Below are 15259 nucleotides of genomic sequence, written 5' to 3' on the forward strand. Positions count from 1 at the left end.
AGTGAGGTCTCGAAAATTCCTCTGGTCCCAGCCAAAAGGCCCGGCCCTAGAGGCAGGTGTGAAAAAAGTGTGACATGGTGCAGTGACCTTGGTGCCAATAACTCAAAGTCCCCGATCCACAGTGAGTATTATGGCACCCCTGGACTGCCACCCCAGCGGCGCATACACCACGGGCTTCTTTCAGAACCCGGCCTTCGGCCAGACAAATGCAGCCCCATCCCTACCAGGAGTCATCAGATTTTAGATAGCTTAGGGAGAATCTTGCCTACAACTGGGGACAAGCCTTGTGCACAAGGCCAGATTCAACCCAGAAGGAAAAAGGCCCTCCCACGCCATCACCATTCCATTGTAGATCACAGTGAGTGGATGATCAGTCAGTCTCTTGTATCATATTCTCTGATGTAAGAGCTCCCAGTGACCACACAGGACATTATCCTCGGACCGTTTTAAGGTGTTTAAAATGTAAAAGAAATTTATTGTAACTGTAGCTGGGAGCTATTTGGCTGGTGAATGTCATCTACATGTAATGAATGTGTGATTACAGTGGTCCCCAGTGCAAGTGTTTCGTCAGATTTGGCGACCCGTCAAAACTTGTAACGAAACAGACTTTCCGTCACGGCCATCTTGGTACACCCCGCACTCGCCCACACTAATGCCCCGTACACACGGTCGGACTTTGTTCGGACATTCCGACAACAAAATCCTAGGATTTTTTTTTTCGACGGATGTTGGCTCAAACTTGTCTTGCATACACACGGTCACACAAAGTTGTCGGAAAATCCGATCGTTCTGAACGCGGTGACGTAAAACACGTACGTCGGGACTATAAACGGGGCAGTGGCCAATAGCTTTCATCTCTTTATTTATTCTGAGCATGCGTGGCACTTTGTCCATCGGATTTGTGTACACACGATCGGAATTTCCGACAACGGATTTTGTTGTCGGAAAATTTTATAGCAAGCTCTCAAACTTTGTGTTTTGGAAAATCTGATGGTCGGAATTTCCGACAACACGCTCCGATCGGACATTTTCCATCGGAAAATCCGACCGTGTGTACGGGGCATAAGCCTACAGTCTGAAGTCGCTAAGCAGACATCTTTTTACACCCACCAAAGTCTTGCATTTCACATGTATTTTTACCACTAAACTAAGCTTATATCGTGAAATGCAGTATTTAGAACTCTGTGACACTGTTTTGATGTTGAATTTTAAAAGCAGCGATCTTCAGTCAGTTCAGCAAATGTGTGAGATCAGCAGGCTTGCCGCTGCTTTTAAAATTCAACATCAAAACAGTGTCACTGGTTTCTAAATACTGTATTTCACGATATAAGCTGAGTTTACTGGTAAAAATAAGTGTGAAATGCAAGACTTCAGTGGGTGTAAAAAGATGTCCGCTTGGCGACTTCAGACTGTAGGCTTAGTGTGGGCAAGTGCAAGGTGTACCAAGATGCCCGTGCCGCAACGTCACTTCCGTTACAAAATCTGATGGGTCGCCTAATCTGACGGAACACAGGATGTGTGGCCATTTTGTTGTAGACCAGAGAAGGAGGAAGTTAGCAGCTGTAGTGGTTTTCACATACTTCCTGGAGGGGGTGAGAGTGTGTGTCCAGTGAGGAGGAGGTAATAATGTCTTCTTATTATGAGAAAAGGGGGTTCCTTCCCAGCACTGGGGGAGCGTGAGCCTCTTGCAAAAACAAATTTAGCCCTGAAATACACATGAGTTTACTGATTGGACTATGTCCAGGTCTGATGCCGCGTTACTAAGCTTTTACAGGACTTTACAAGTGCAAGCTAAGGGAGGAGAAGGAAATCATGATGGAGAATCGGCTGCCCCTCACATCACCGGGTAAGAGGAGACTTTAATTTCTTGTAAAGGAGAGAAGAGTATTGAGGATCCACCTAGATACACACATCCTCTGATATAAAGACATAGAAACAATGTATTCAGCCAGTGTGTGTGTTTCCTACAGATGGATCCAGTAACAGAAATCCCCCAGAGAGATGTCCCCATCTTCTGTATTCCCGGGACTCCACACAGGAGGATCAGGAGATCCTTCAGGAACAACCTCAGATCTCTCAGGCTGATCAGGTAGATGGAACCAAGCGTCTTAATAATCATGATATTTCTGGAGTTTCTTACTTTTTTTATTTAAACCTTTAGGCTGGGTTCACATTAGAACACGCAGTGACTTACAACAGGAATTTTTGGCTGAATTCGGACCTGAAATGGACCAAAAGACGCACAGGGCTCCTGTGCAAATCACACCGGAGCCGCAGCGAAGATATCTCCTGCTATTGCGAATTGGATGCGGAGAACCCACATCCAGTTCGCACTAGTGTGAACCCAGCCTTAGATAATAGAGTTCAAAAAACAATATTTTCAGAAAAGACTGGTAGTATGACAAATGCCTAGAATAGAATAACAAGCATGTGCTATCTTCTCAGGATGTCCTAGAGGGTAAGTTCACCTTTAAAAAAAAATGTAAATGCACATTTTTTTTTTTGCAGGTAAAAAAAATATGCACTTATTATATTTTTTCTAAGTAGCCTGCAAAGCATTGTGCTCCCCCTCTAAATCCAAAATACACTGATCACTCACTGTGCTCACTTAGGAAAGAGAGGGGCCAGTACATATGACATATTTACTGCTCCCCGTCCCCATTCTCCACCTTGAAACAATCCATAGCAGCCGATGGGAAGGACAGGAGGTAAGCTAGCAGTACAGGGGAAAGGGACACATAGGGAGACCCGGGCAGAAGGAGAAACCAGATTGTAGAAAGCCAGAACTGGAACCGGTAGTACTCTAAAAAGATCTAATATTTTCGGAAGTATAGTCATTTTCCCCACAGTGACATTGCCTAACCATGGCAAACCAAACCAACGTGTCAGCAAGTCAAATGAGTTAACAGTAGGGGGGGCAGTTTGCTTTATAGAGGTTATCTAAGCAATTTTTGGGGGTTTATTCCTAAAAAAGGTAAGTGGTGTGGTGTTTAAGAAGAAAAAGTGACTATGGAGTGTAGTTGGCTCAGTTCAGGCTGGGTGATGGTTATGTTAGGAACTTAGATTTTTGCTGGTTGGCCTCCAGGCCCAAAATTCGTATGAAACGGGCCAACATTCGTAAAAAGTTTAGGTGTGGATATTTGTCGGAATGTGATTAAAAAAAGGAGAATATCATCTGCAAACAGATTTTATTTGGAGACCCACTATATCCACACCTTTTATATTTGGGTTTTAGTCTTATTTAAGCTTGGGTTTCAATAGCTAGAGCAAAGAGCAGAGAGAAAAGGAGGCACCCATGCATCATGCACCTGTTGACTCATAAGAGGGCAAACTGATAACTGGCATATTTTATGTAAGCCAGGAGACTATTGTGGGAACGATGCTACCAACTGAAGGGAGTTGAGGCAAAAGCCCCAGCGTTTCAGAATGTAATGGAGGTATCGCCAAGAATCCATGTCATAGGCCAGTTAAGGCGAACCTATGCACCCCTGAGGTTCTGGAACTACATTTCTCATGATGCTCATGCACTCTGCTGTGTAGTTGAGCATCATGGGAAATGTAGTTTCAAAACATCTGTGGTGCCAAGGTTCGCCATCACTGCCATAGGCTTTTTGAATATCCAATGACAAGAGATAGCTCATTTGTGGAGTACATGAATCAACAGTATTGCCCTGTGGATATTGTCATTTGCCTGACGTCCCGATCTTTTTGTAGGTATTCCTTTATGTAGGTATTCTTGTCATAAAAATGTGTTTTGTCTTATCCAGGGTGAAGTTATGATTGTTGTCAAAGCTGAAGATGAAGAAGAGCAACCTGTGATGGGTGATGATCCATGTAAGGAGGAGGACATTCCTCCAGAGATCAGCACTGGTGAGTAATAAACACTAAATCCAGAGAAGAGTCCCAGATTCTCCTTGTTCAATCACTAAAACAATCTCCTGTGTTTTAATGGGACCCCAAACAAAAAAACCTGCAAAAACGGACTTGGCTCAGTGCCAATAAAAGGTAGATAAGCTACTTTGATGCGAAACGCGTTGCATCCCTCAGATGTGAATGCAGTCTCAATCCAGAGATTGAGATATAGATTGCCATCTATATGTATGACCTTTATTGGATGATAATGATTCTAATAAACTTTGATAGTTTTCATACTATTACATTCATTTACCTGTGATCATCATGGACACCTCATTTAAAGTCCCATGGGCGAATTTTTTTTTTTTGTTTTGTTTTTTTTTTTTGTCAATCCAGAGAAGAGTCCCAGATTCTCCTTGTTCAGTCACTACAACAATCTCTTCTTCTCCCCCCTCCTCTGTCAGTAATGGGGAAGAAAGTATGTGCCCAGTGGGGGAGTCAGGAGCCATCAGCCTCTATTAAGCCGACCATACACTTGTTTTTAATCAGCCTGCTGAGTGAAAAAAGACCTAAAAGATTTCTCCATATAAATAAAAGAGGTGGGTAGAGGAATCCCTCACCTGCTGTTGTCAGAATACACTGATCAGTGGCTACAGCCGTTGATTAAGAAATAGTTTCCAGTTGAGTGGGGATGGCCATACGCTGATCGAGATATGTCTGGTCCCTGCTTATCTGAATTTCTAAATTTTGTTCAGCGTATGGTCAGCTTAAATTATCATTAAACCCACATCGTTAAAAAACTATCAATAAATGGTGTATTACATGCTGCTCATACTCACTCAGTTACTATGAGATTCGTTTTCTGTATTCTGCAAAAGACCTGGTTGATCCTGCGGCTCGCTGTCTCCACCTTCTGTTCATGTCCCCGAGTCAGCTAAGGATTTTGCAGCTGTGGTGGCAACTCTGCACATGCTCAGTTTTCAGTGAGTTTCTGCGCTGAGCACTAACCAGCTAAACACAGTGGGGGTGGGGTATTACATGTAGGTTGGTGGAGGCTTCTCCTTTCTGTTAGTCTAAAGCCCCATACACACTATTAGATTTTCTGCAGATTTTTGTCTTCAGATTTACCAAAACCATGTAGCGCAAGGGCCTGCCTGATTGCATACAAATTGAAACTCTAATGCTGCGTACACACGATCGGAATTTCCAACAACAAATGTTCAATGTGAGCTTGCTGTCGGGAATTCTGACCGTGTGTAGGCTCCATCGGACATTTTCTGTTGGAATTTCCGCCAACAACTGTTTGAGAGCAGGTTCTCAAATTTTCCGACAAGAAGACTTGTTGTCGGAAATTCTGATCGTGTGTACACAATTCCGACGCACAAAAGTCCACGCATGCTCGGAATCAAGCAGAAGATCCGCACTGGCTATTGAACTTCATTTTTCTCGGCTTGTTGTATGTGTTGTACGTCACCACGTTCTTGACCTTCGGAATTTCGGTCAACATTTGTGCGACCGTGCGTATGTAAGACAAGTTTGAGCCAACATCCGTCGGAAAAAAATCCACGGCTTTGTTGTCGGAATGTCCGATGGTCTGTACGCGGCATTAAGGTTTGACCTCATATTATGTGGTTTTGGTAAATCTGAAGACAAAAATCTGCAGAAAATCTATACTATGTATGGCTGGCAGCAATCCACCCACACCATGTTATTGCCAAATAATAAAGATTTGATTTTAAATGTATATTTGTAATTTAAAACAGTTTAGTGATATTAATTATTTATTTTTCACTCCTCATCTCAAAAGCTGTTTTTATGTTTTATTTATTTTTAACATGTGACCAACAGCAGAGGACTAGAAGTTCCTCCTGCCACTATTTCCCTGCAGACAGGCTGGGAAAAATTTGGGTCATGTGACAGCTAGATATCGATTAGGAAAAAGTTACTTAGACGTTTTTTAAAGATAATTACAGTGCCATCATCCCTATACAGACATAGAAGGGACAATGCAGATTAAACATTGTGTGTTTAGTATCACTTTAAGACTTCAGCGATCCTCTTCATATCACGTCGTGTATTATCCGCCAAGAGATGTGACCAGTCTTTCTCCATAGAGAAAAGATATACCTGTGCTTTCCCCACACATACATTTTCTGGGGTCCCTCCTTACACATTCCAGGGGGCTTCACTCTCCTCTTTTTTTTACAGACCCTGGAGAAACTCAGAGAGACATCAAAGCTGAGGAGGAGGAAGAAGGACATGTGAGGATTAAAGAGGAGGAAGTTCCTATAGAGATCAGCACAGGTGAGTAGAACTAAACGCGGAAAACGCATCCACTTTTAGGATGCTTCTCATCCGGCTGTGTTGGTTTACAAAGAATAGTTGAATGGTAATGAGTGGAGGGAAGGGAACAACTCCAAAGTTAATGTGTAACCAAAACTTTTCTTTAGTTTTGGGTAGAGTAGGAATAGGTTAAAACCCCTGCCAGATTATTTCTTTGCTTTTGTGTACCATTGTAGAAATTTCCCTTTACTTCCTGCATCAGAGACACAACAGGAAGTGAGAGGAATTCTCCCAAAGTGAGGACTATTCTCTGTTATACAGTTGTCCCTAGAAAAAAGAAAATGTCCTCCTATGTCCTTTTTTGTCTGGGGGTAACTGTCAAATACTGTAAAATGTTTTTTCTTTCTCAGTAGCATTCGTCAGGGGGGGTGAATCTCAATTGCATCTATAAGGACGCACATCTTGGCAGAGGTCTTTCTCACACCATCCAACACTTGCAAATATAACATCATTATATTTATGGCATCATATGTGTGTTTTCTACAGATGGATCCAGAAATACCCCAGAGAGATGTCCCCGTCCTCTGTATTCCCGGGACTCCACACTGGAACATCAGGAGATCCCTCACCAGAAACATCAGGAGATCCCTCACCAGGAAAATCAGGAGATCCCTTACCAGGAACATCAGGAGATCCCTCACCAGAAACATCAGGAGATCCCTCACCAGGAAAATCAGGAGATCCCTTACCAGGAACATCAGGAGATCCCTTACCAGGAACATCAGGAGATCCCTTACCAGGAACATCAGGAGATCCCTCACCAGGAACATCAGGAGATCCCTTACCAGGAACATCAGGAGATCCCTTACCAGGAACATCAGGAGATCCCTTACCAGGAAAATCAGGAGATCCCTTACCAGGAACATCAGGAGATCCCTTACCAGGAACATCAGGAGATCCCTTACCAGGAACATCAGGAGATCCCTCACCATGATCAGGTAGAGGGGACTAAAGGTTTTGTAAAATAATTGAGGAGAGGAAGATCTTAAAAAAAAAAACACTAAAAGGCATCTGTAGTAACCTGAAATTTCACTTTGAATTGTTATAAAAATACAACCTTTCAATCTTTGAGGATTACTTGATATTTTTGGTTACTTGTATTCTCTCCCTGTCGGAGCAGAGATGTTGAGCTGTAATGCCCTGTACACACGAGTGAACTTTTCGATCGGACTGGTCCGACAAGCCGAATCCGGTGGACAATCCGATCATGTGTGGGCTTCATCGGACCTTCAGCGGACTGTTTCTGTCGAAAATCTAACGGACTTTAGATTTGGAACATGTTTAAAATCTTTACGTCGGAACTCCGCCGGACCCAGTTCCTATCGAAAAATCCGCTCGTCTGTATGCTAGTCCGACGGACGAAAACCCACGCTAGGGCAGCTATTGGCTATGAACCTCCTTATTTTAGTCCGGTCGTACGTCATCACGTACAAATCCGTCGGACTTTGGTGTGATCGTGTGTAGGCAAGTCCATGGTTCGAAAGTCCGTCGGAAGTCCAACAAAAGTCAGTCGAAAGTCCGTTGGAAAGACTGACGGACCTTTGTTGGTGAAAAGTCCGCCCGTGTGTACAGGGCATAAGGCCCCTGTGGAGATTGTCCTATCTCCTGCATGAGATCGGTGCTTCTAACAGAGACTCAAACTACTGTCAATGGAGCTGTCAGGATTACATGAAAGAAAATAAAAGGCTTTATTTATTGGCAGTTTCACCTTTCAGCAGCCTGGACAGAATGCCGGTTATTAGCCCAGAGCTCACGCAGGAGATAGGTCAGCCTCAATAGAGGGGCTTAGCGCTTTAAGCTGGTCATACATTTATACAATTTTCTTGTTCAGTTTCCTTTAGATTGTCCTTTAACTATGTAGTGCAAGGGCCGGCCTGATTACAAACAAAGTGTTTAGGTTTGACCTCATATGGTTTTGGTAAATCTGAAGGGAAATTGTATAATGTATGGCCAGCCTAACACTCAGCAAACTTTCTTTTCTGACAGGGAGATACCCCCTATAGATAAGTGTTTATTTTTTTCTTTATCATGCATCACATGACACAGAGCAAATTTAGTCATCTTTACTATCGGGGTTATGCAACACCTACACTGGCTAGAAAAGACAGGAAAACATCAGCCACCAGTGGGACACATGGGACATAGTTTAACCAATTAACAACCACTCCACATATAACACGGCAGGGCGGCCGCTCTGCTCCAGATCACGTACTTCTGACACTTCTGGGTCTGGGGCGCATTCCACACAGCGGGAGCCCAGCAGCGGGTATCGCACACTTGATGTCCACCGGCACCCGCCGATTACACAGTACAGAGGCAGAAAAACAATCTTCCTATGTAAACACGGCAGATTGCCCTTCTGTCAGAAGGGAAGGTACTAATCCTGTGTTTCTGCTAAGAAGGAACATGGATCAATGCCTTCCCCTAGTCAAAGCACCTCCGACATAGGAAATAAGCACCCCAGAGGCATACATTTAACCCTTTGATTGCCCCTAATATTAACCCCTTCCCAGCCAGTGTCATTAGTACAGTGACAGTGCATATTTTTAGCACTGATCACTGCAATATGTGTCCGATTTGTTCGCCAAAATATCGCAGTCCTGCTATAAGTCGCTGATCTCCGCCATTACTAATACAAAAGAAAAAAATATCCCATAGTTTGTAGACGCTTTAACCTTTGAGCAAACCAATTAATATATGCTTATTGGGATTTTGTTTACTAAAAATATTTAGCAGAATACATATTGGCCTAAACTGATGAAGAAATGAAGAAATTTGATTTTTTACATTTTTTTATTGTGTATGTTTTATAGCAATAAGTAAAAAAAAAAAATAAATATATATATATATATATATATATATATATATATATATATATATATATATATATATATATATATATATATATATATATATATATATATATATATATATATATATATATATTATTTTTTTTTTTTTTTTTTTTTTTTAATTATTGCTATAAAACATACACAATAAAAAAATGTAAAAAATCAAATTTCTTCATCAGTTTAGGCCAATATGTATTCTGCTAAATATTTTTAGTAAACAAAATCCCAATAAGCATATATTAATTGGTTTGCTCAAAGGTTAAAGCGTCTACAAACTATATATATATATATATATATATTTTTTTTTTTTAATTGTCGCACTTTTTTGTTTATATTAAAAAAAATGCAGAGGTGATCAAATAACACCAAAAGAAAGCTCTATCTGTGGGGAAAAAAGGACGTCAATTTGTTTGGGTACAACATCGTATGACCGTGCAATTGTCCGTTAAAGTAATGCAGTGCCGTATCGCAAAAAAATGGCCTGGTCATGAAGGGGGGTAAACCTTCCGGAGCCGAAGTGGTTAAAAAAAGAAAAAAATTCATGAAACTTTTGAAGTTTGTGTATTCAAATGCTTGATTGGGTTGAGTAAGCACATTTTTAGTGTACACACTTTAGGTTGGTCTGTTGATTGATAACATTTAGTAAGCTTAGTATGTATAGTTTACCATTTTTCTTTTTTATGAAGGATGGAAATCCTATTGATAATGAAACCAGAGCAGACAAGATTAATATTAAAGTGGAAGAACTTGAGACAAAGGGTGATTGCCCATGTAAGAAGGAGGAAACCCCTCCAGAGATCAGCACAGGTGAGTAATAAACACTAAATCCAGAGAAGAGTCCCAGATTCTCCTTGTTCAGTCAGTACAACAATCTCTTCTTCTCCCCCCTCCTCTGTCAGTAGACAGTAATGAGGAGACAGTATGTGCCCAGTGGGGGAGTCAGGAGACATCAGCCTCTATTAAGCTGGACAATTTTTTTTTTTTTTTCATCCAGCGGGCAGATTTGTTCATTTACACAAACGAGGTGGATGGAGGAATCGCTCTTCACTGGGGCATTGTATTCCAACAGTGGCATATGCTGCTGCAACAATACACGGATCAGCAGCTGCAGCCCCCGATCAAAAAAAAAAAGTGTTCCTCAAGTGTGTTTGGCCACACACTGATGGAAATACGTCTGGTCCCTGCTGAACCAAATTTCTAAATTTTGATCGAATTTGAAAATTTCTGCACTTTTTCCTCATTACCGGCAAGAGACGTGACCAGTCTTTCCCTACCGACACATTTTTGGTGGATCCCTCCTTACATATTCAAGGGGCTTCATTCTCATCTTTTGTTCACAGACTCCGGAGACACCAGAACCACTCAGAGAGACATTAAATCCGAGAAGGAGGAAAATGAACTTGTGAAAACTAAAGAGGAGGACATTCCTATAGAGATCAGCACAGGTGAGTATAAATACGAATAACATATCCACTTTTAGGGTACTCCCTATTGGGTATTCATCCTACTGTGTTGGTTTACATAGTGTAGTTGAATAAGTGAAGAACATGAGACAAATGTGATGGGTGATGATCCATGTAAAGAGGAGGAAATTCCCTCCAGAGATCAACACAGGTGAGTAATAAACACTAAATCCAGAGAAGAGTCCCAGATTCTCCTTGTTCAATCACTACAACAATCTCTTCTTCTCCCCCCTCCTCTGTCAGTAGACAGTAATGAGGAGACAGTATGTGTCCAGTGGGGGAGTCAGGAGACATCAGCCTCTATTAAGCTGGACAATTTTTTTTTTTTTTTCATCCAGCGGGCAGATTTGTTCATTTACACAAACGAGGTGGATGGAGGAATCGCTCTTCACTGGGGCATTGTATTCCAACAGTGGCATATGCTGCTGCAACAATACACGGATCAGCAGCTGCAGCCCCCGATCAAAAAAAAAAAGTGTTCCTCAAGTGTGTTTGGCCACACACTGATGGAAATACGTCTGGTCCCTGCTGAACCAAATTTCTAAATTTTGATCGAATTTGAAAATTTCTGCACTTTTTCCTCATTACCGGCAAGAGACGTGACCAGTCTTTCCCTACCGACACATTTTTGGTGGATCCCTCCTTACATATTCAAGGGGCTTCATTCTCATCTTTTGTTCACAGACTCCGGAGACACCAGAACCACTCAGAGAGACATTAAATCCGAGAAGGAGGAAAATGAACTTGTGAAAACTAAAGAGGAGGACATTCCTATAGAGATCAGCACAGGTGAGTATAAATACGAATAACATATCCACTTTTAGGGTACTCCCTATTGGGTATTCATCCTACTGTGTTGGTTTACATAGTGTAGTTGAATAAGTGAAGAACATGAGACAAATGTGATGGGTGATGATCCATGTAAAGAGGAGGAAATTCCCTCCAGAGATCAGCACAGGTGAGTAATAAACACTAAATCCAGAGAAGAGTCCCAGATTCTCCTTGTTCAGTCACTACAACAATCTCTTCTTCTCCCCCCTCCTCTGTCAGTAGACAGTAATGGGGAGACACTATGTGTCCAGTGGGGGAGTCAGGAGCCCCCGACCTCCTTGCAGGTCTCACTTTGTTGTGCAGCCATACTAAAGCCCTATTCCAGCCAAAATGTTTTCTTTTGTTTTAAATGTAGGGAGGGGAAGAATTAAAACCTCTATCATCGTATTGCCACCTGTCTCTCTGTTGGGGACTTTTTGCTAGTTTTAAATTGATCTGAGCGGTTCTTATTGTTGCTTTGTTGGATTGGGTGCAGACATACATATGGGGTTTTCTTCTGCCTTGAGTGATGTTGGGCTTCTGGTGTGTTGCTTTTCCTTTAAGGAAGAAAGGGCAGCCTCCAGGTGAGCCAGCTCTCGGTTTGTGCAAGGCTGTCATAGCTGGGAACTCACGGCTGTCATAGTTGGGAACTCACGGCTGTCATAGTTGGGAACTCATGGCTGTCATAGTTGGGAACTCACGGCTGTCATAGTTGGGAACTCACGGCTGTCATAGTTGGGAACTCATGGCTGTCATAGTTGGGAACTCACGGCTGTCATAGTTGGGAACTCATGGCTGTCATAGTTGGGAACTCACGGCTGTCATAGTTGGGAACTCAGGGCTGTCATAGTTGGGAACTCACGGCTGTCATAGTTGGGAACTCACGGCTGTCATAGCTGGGAACTCACGGCTGTCATAGTTGGGAACTCACGGCTGTCATAGTTGGGAACTCACGGCTGTCATAGTTGGGAACTCACGGCTGTCATAGTTGGGAACTCATGGCTGTCATAGTTGGGAACTCATGGCTGTCATAGTTGGGAACTCACGGCTGTCATAGTTGGGAACTCACGGCTGTTATAGTTGAGAACTGATGGCTGTTATAGTTGACACAGTTTACAGAACATATGTCAAACACAAGGGCATGCAAATCTGGCCTGCCAAGCCTTGTCATGTGGACCTTGCACCCAGTTTTGCAGCCAGAGCGTGGCAGAACTCTATTTCGCCGCCTCCGGCTCTAACTCTCTGCTCCCTCTCCCCATTGTCACTTGTAAACACAGAAGCCTTTTATATTTACAAGGGACAGCTTTGCTCTCAGTGGCTTCCAGAACTAACAGATCCCTACATGCACTCACGGCAGGGACAGATCTCCAGAATCTGAGAGAGAGCACAATCTCCCTGAAAGACAAGGCAGAGCCGCATACACAGGGGAGGTACTAGAGCCGGGCAAGGTAGGAGAGAGAGATGCAAGGAAGCTTTGGGGTGGGGGTTGGAGTTGCACATTCCTAAACCCTGCACTCTGTACACAGCACACCCCTGGACTGCATTCTGTACGTAACACACACTGGAACCCTGCACTATCTACGCATCCCACCCCTAAACCCTGCAATCTGTACATAGCTCACCCCCAAACTCTGTACCTAACGCACTTCTGAACCTTGAACTCTGTACCTAATGCACTCCGGAACCCCTGCACTCTGTACGTAGCCCACCCCTAAACCCTGCACTCTGTACGTAGCCCACCCCTAAACCAAACCCTGCACTCTGTACATAGCACACTCCTGAACTCTGTAAGTAATGCACTCCTGAACTCTTCACTCTGTACTTATTGCACCCCTAAAGCCTGTACTCTGTGTGCAGCCCACCCTTGAACTCTGTATATAGCGCACCCCTAAACCCTGCACTCCATACGTAGCGCACTCCTGAACTCTGTACGTAATGCACTCCTAAACCCTGCACTCTGACTTATTTCCCTTCCCCCCTAAACCCTGCACACTGTGCATAACCCACCCCTGAACTCTGCATTCTGTACGTAACACACACCGGAACCCTGCATTCTGTACGTAACACACACCGGAACCCTGCACTCTGTATGTAGCTCACCCCTAAACCCTGCAATCTGTGCACCCCTGAACTCTGTATGTAATGCACTTCTGAACCCTGCACTCTGTACTTAGTGCACCTCTGAACTGTGCACTCTGTATGCATCATTATCCTGTATGCAGCATAATCCTGAACTCTGCACTCTGTACATAATGTACTCCAAATACAACCAGCCCTTTGAGGCAATCATACTGCTACCCACAATGAAATTAAGTTTGACACCCCTGGTTTATAGTTAGGAACCTCACTTATCAGAGAGGCCTTGACAAGATAGTGTGGCTTTACATGTATGGAAATTATGCTGGGGAACCTCTATATTGCCTTGTTGGGGGGACTTACCCTCATTTCCTGTCAAGACAGGAAGTGACAGGAAATCTCTCTAGCAGGAATAAGACCAAAAATAGATTTTGTTTAGTATAGCAGAAAAGGCTAAGAACTGCGGTACAACACACTCCTCCTATATATATATATATATATATATTTTTTACAGGTGTCACAGGGACAGGAAACGAATGAAAACTCCTTAGTGGAGTCATAGCGAGAAATCAACACCAAATGTAAAAAAATAAAAATAAAACGGCAGTCATTAAAATGTGAAATATGTAAGAGATTTCAGTACTGTAGACTGAAGGGGTGACTGGAGTAAAGTAAGCTGTAAACCCTTACATATCCCCAGGTGATACACAGAGATGAAACAATTCCTTCTACATAAGTTGTACCTGTTTATCTGCTCTACATCTGTTCAAAGTCTATAATTTATACAGCTTGTCTAAGCTTTCAGTAAGCAGGGTGCAGAGAGTTAAGGTTACACTCTGCAGAGCTCAGTAAGGAGATCTCTGAGAGCTGATTGGAGGGAAGGGACACCCCCCCTTCACACAGCACCCAGGAATAGAACTGGGGCTGTCAATCACAGGCTGTGTGCTGTCACCTTTTTATCTCTTGGTGTCAGGAAAACATGTCAGAAGTGTCTCATGCAGATAGCAGAGGGAAGCAGCAGACAGAAATGACGCTTAGTGTTCTGGATTGAGACAAGTACACACTATAGAGGGATATGCTTTGTTCCTATTTCATGTCTGAGGTTTACAACCACTTTAACATTTTTTGCTGCTTGTTTTCCTTAGAGAGACAATTCAGAGCAAACCGAATAAAAGAAAGTCCTGTAAGCTCAGGGGATGATGGCATCACTTCAGATTCTGCAGAAGAAACAGCCATTACCCCAAACCACACACCACATGTCCTCCACCATGCAGATCTATCACAGCGTCCATGCAGAAATAGAAAAACTTCCACAGTGGAGAGGCCGTACGCCTGTTCCGAATGTGGGAAACTCTGTTCTAATAGGACCATTCTTCAGAGACACGAAAAAAGCCACACCGGTGAGAAGCCATTTTCATGTTCTATCTGCGGCAAATGTTTTATCCAGAAGTCATGTGTCGTCCGGCATCAGATGAGTCACACGGGAGAGAAGCCATACTCCTGCCCCGAATGCGGGAAAGGTTTCCTTTATAATTCCCAGTTGCAAACCCATCAAAAAATCCACACTGGCGAATTACAGTTTTCCTGTTCTGACTGCGGCAGACGTTTTGTACAGAAGTCGCAGCTCGTCCGACATCGCAAAACGCACACGGGCGAGAAGCCGTTTTCGTGTTCCGAATGCGGAAAGCGATTTCCGCTAAAACAAAGTCTCGCTAAACATCACATGATGCATACCGGGGAGAAGCCACACGAGTGCTCCGAGTGCGGGAAGAGTTTCAGGCTGCAACAGACTCTGGCCAAACATCGTCTGACTCACACCGGGGTGAAGCCATATTCGTGCTCGATATGTGGAAAGCGGTT

At 43.2% G+C, this 15259-nt stretch overlaps 1 protein-coding gene across 1 annotated transcript; it reads left to right on the plus strand.

Moving 5' to 3' along the window:
* Window positions 1–1473: 1473 nt before the first annotated feature.
* On the plus strand, window positions 1474–15253 carry LOC141121315 (uncharacterized; the record flags this gene model as incomplete). The annotated part of the gene is made up of 9 exons (XM_073611085.1): window positions 1474–1846; window positions 1971–2089; window positions 3768–3870; window positions 6064–6159; window positions 6685–7136; window positions 9737–9857; window positions 10391–10495; window positions 11198–11302; window positions 14545–15253. Coding segments are annotated over exons 1-9 (1844 nt in total), but the record flags the coding sequence as incomplete, so codon positions are not given.
* Between the last annotated feature and the right edge of the window lie 6 nt (window positions 15254–15259).

Source organism: Aquarana catesbeiana, unplaced genomic scaffold, assembly GCF_042186555.1.
Source record: "Aquarana catesbeiana isolate 2022-GZ unplaced genomic scaffold, ASM4218655v1 unanchor114, whole genome shotgun sequence".
In the NCBI taxonomy this organism is placed as follows: Eukaryota; Metazoa; Chordata; class Amphibia; order Anura; family Ranidae; genus Aquarana; species Aquarana catesbeiana.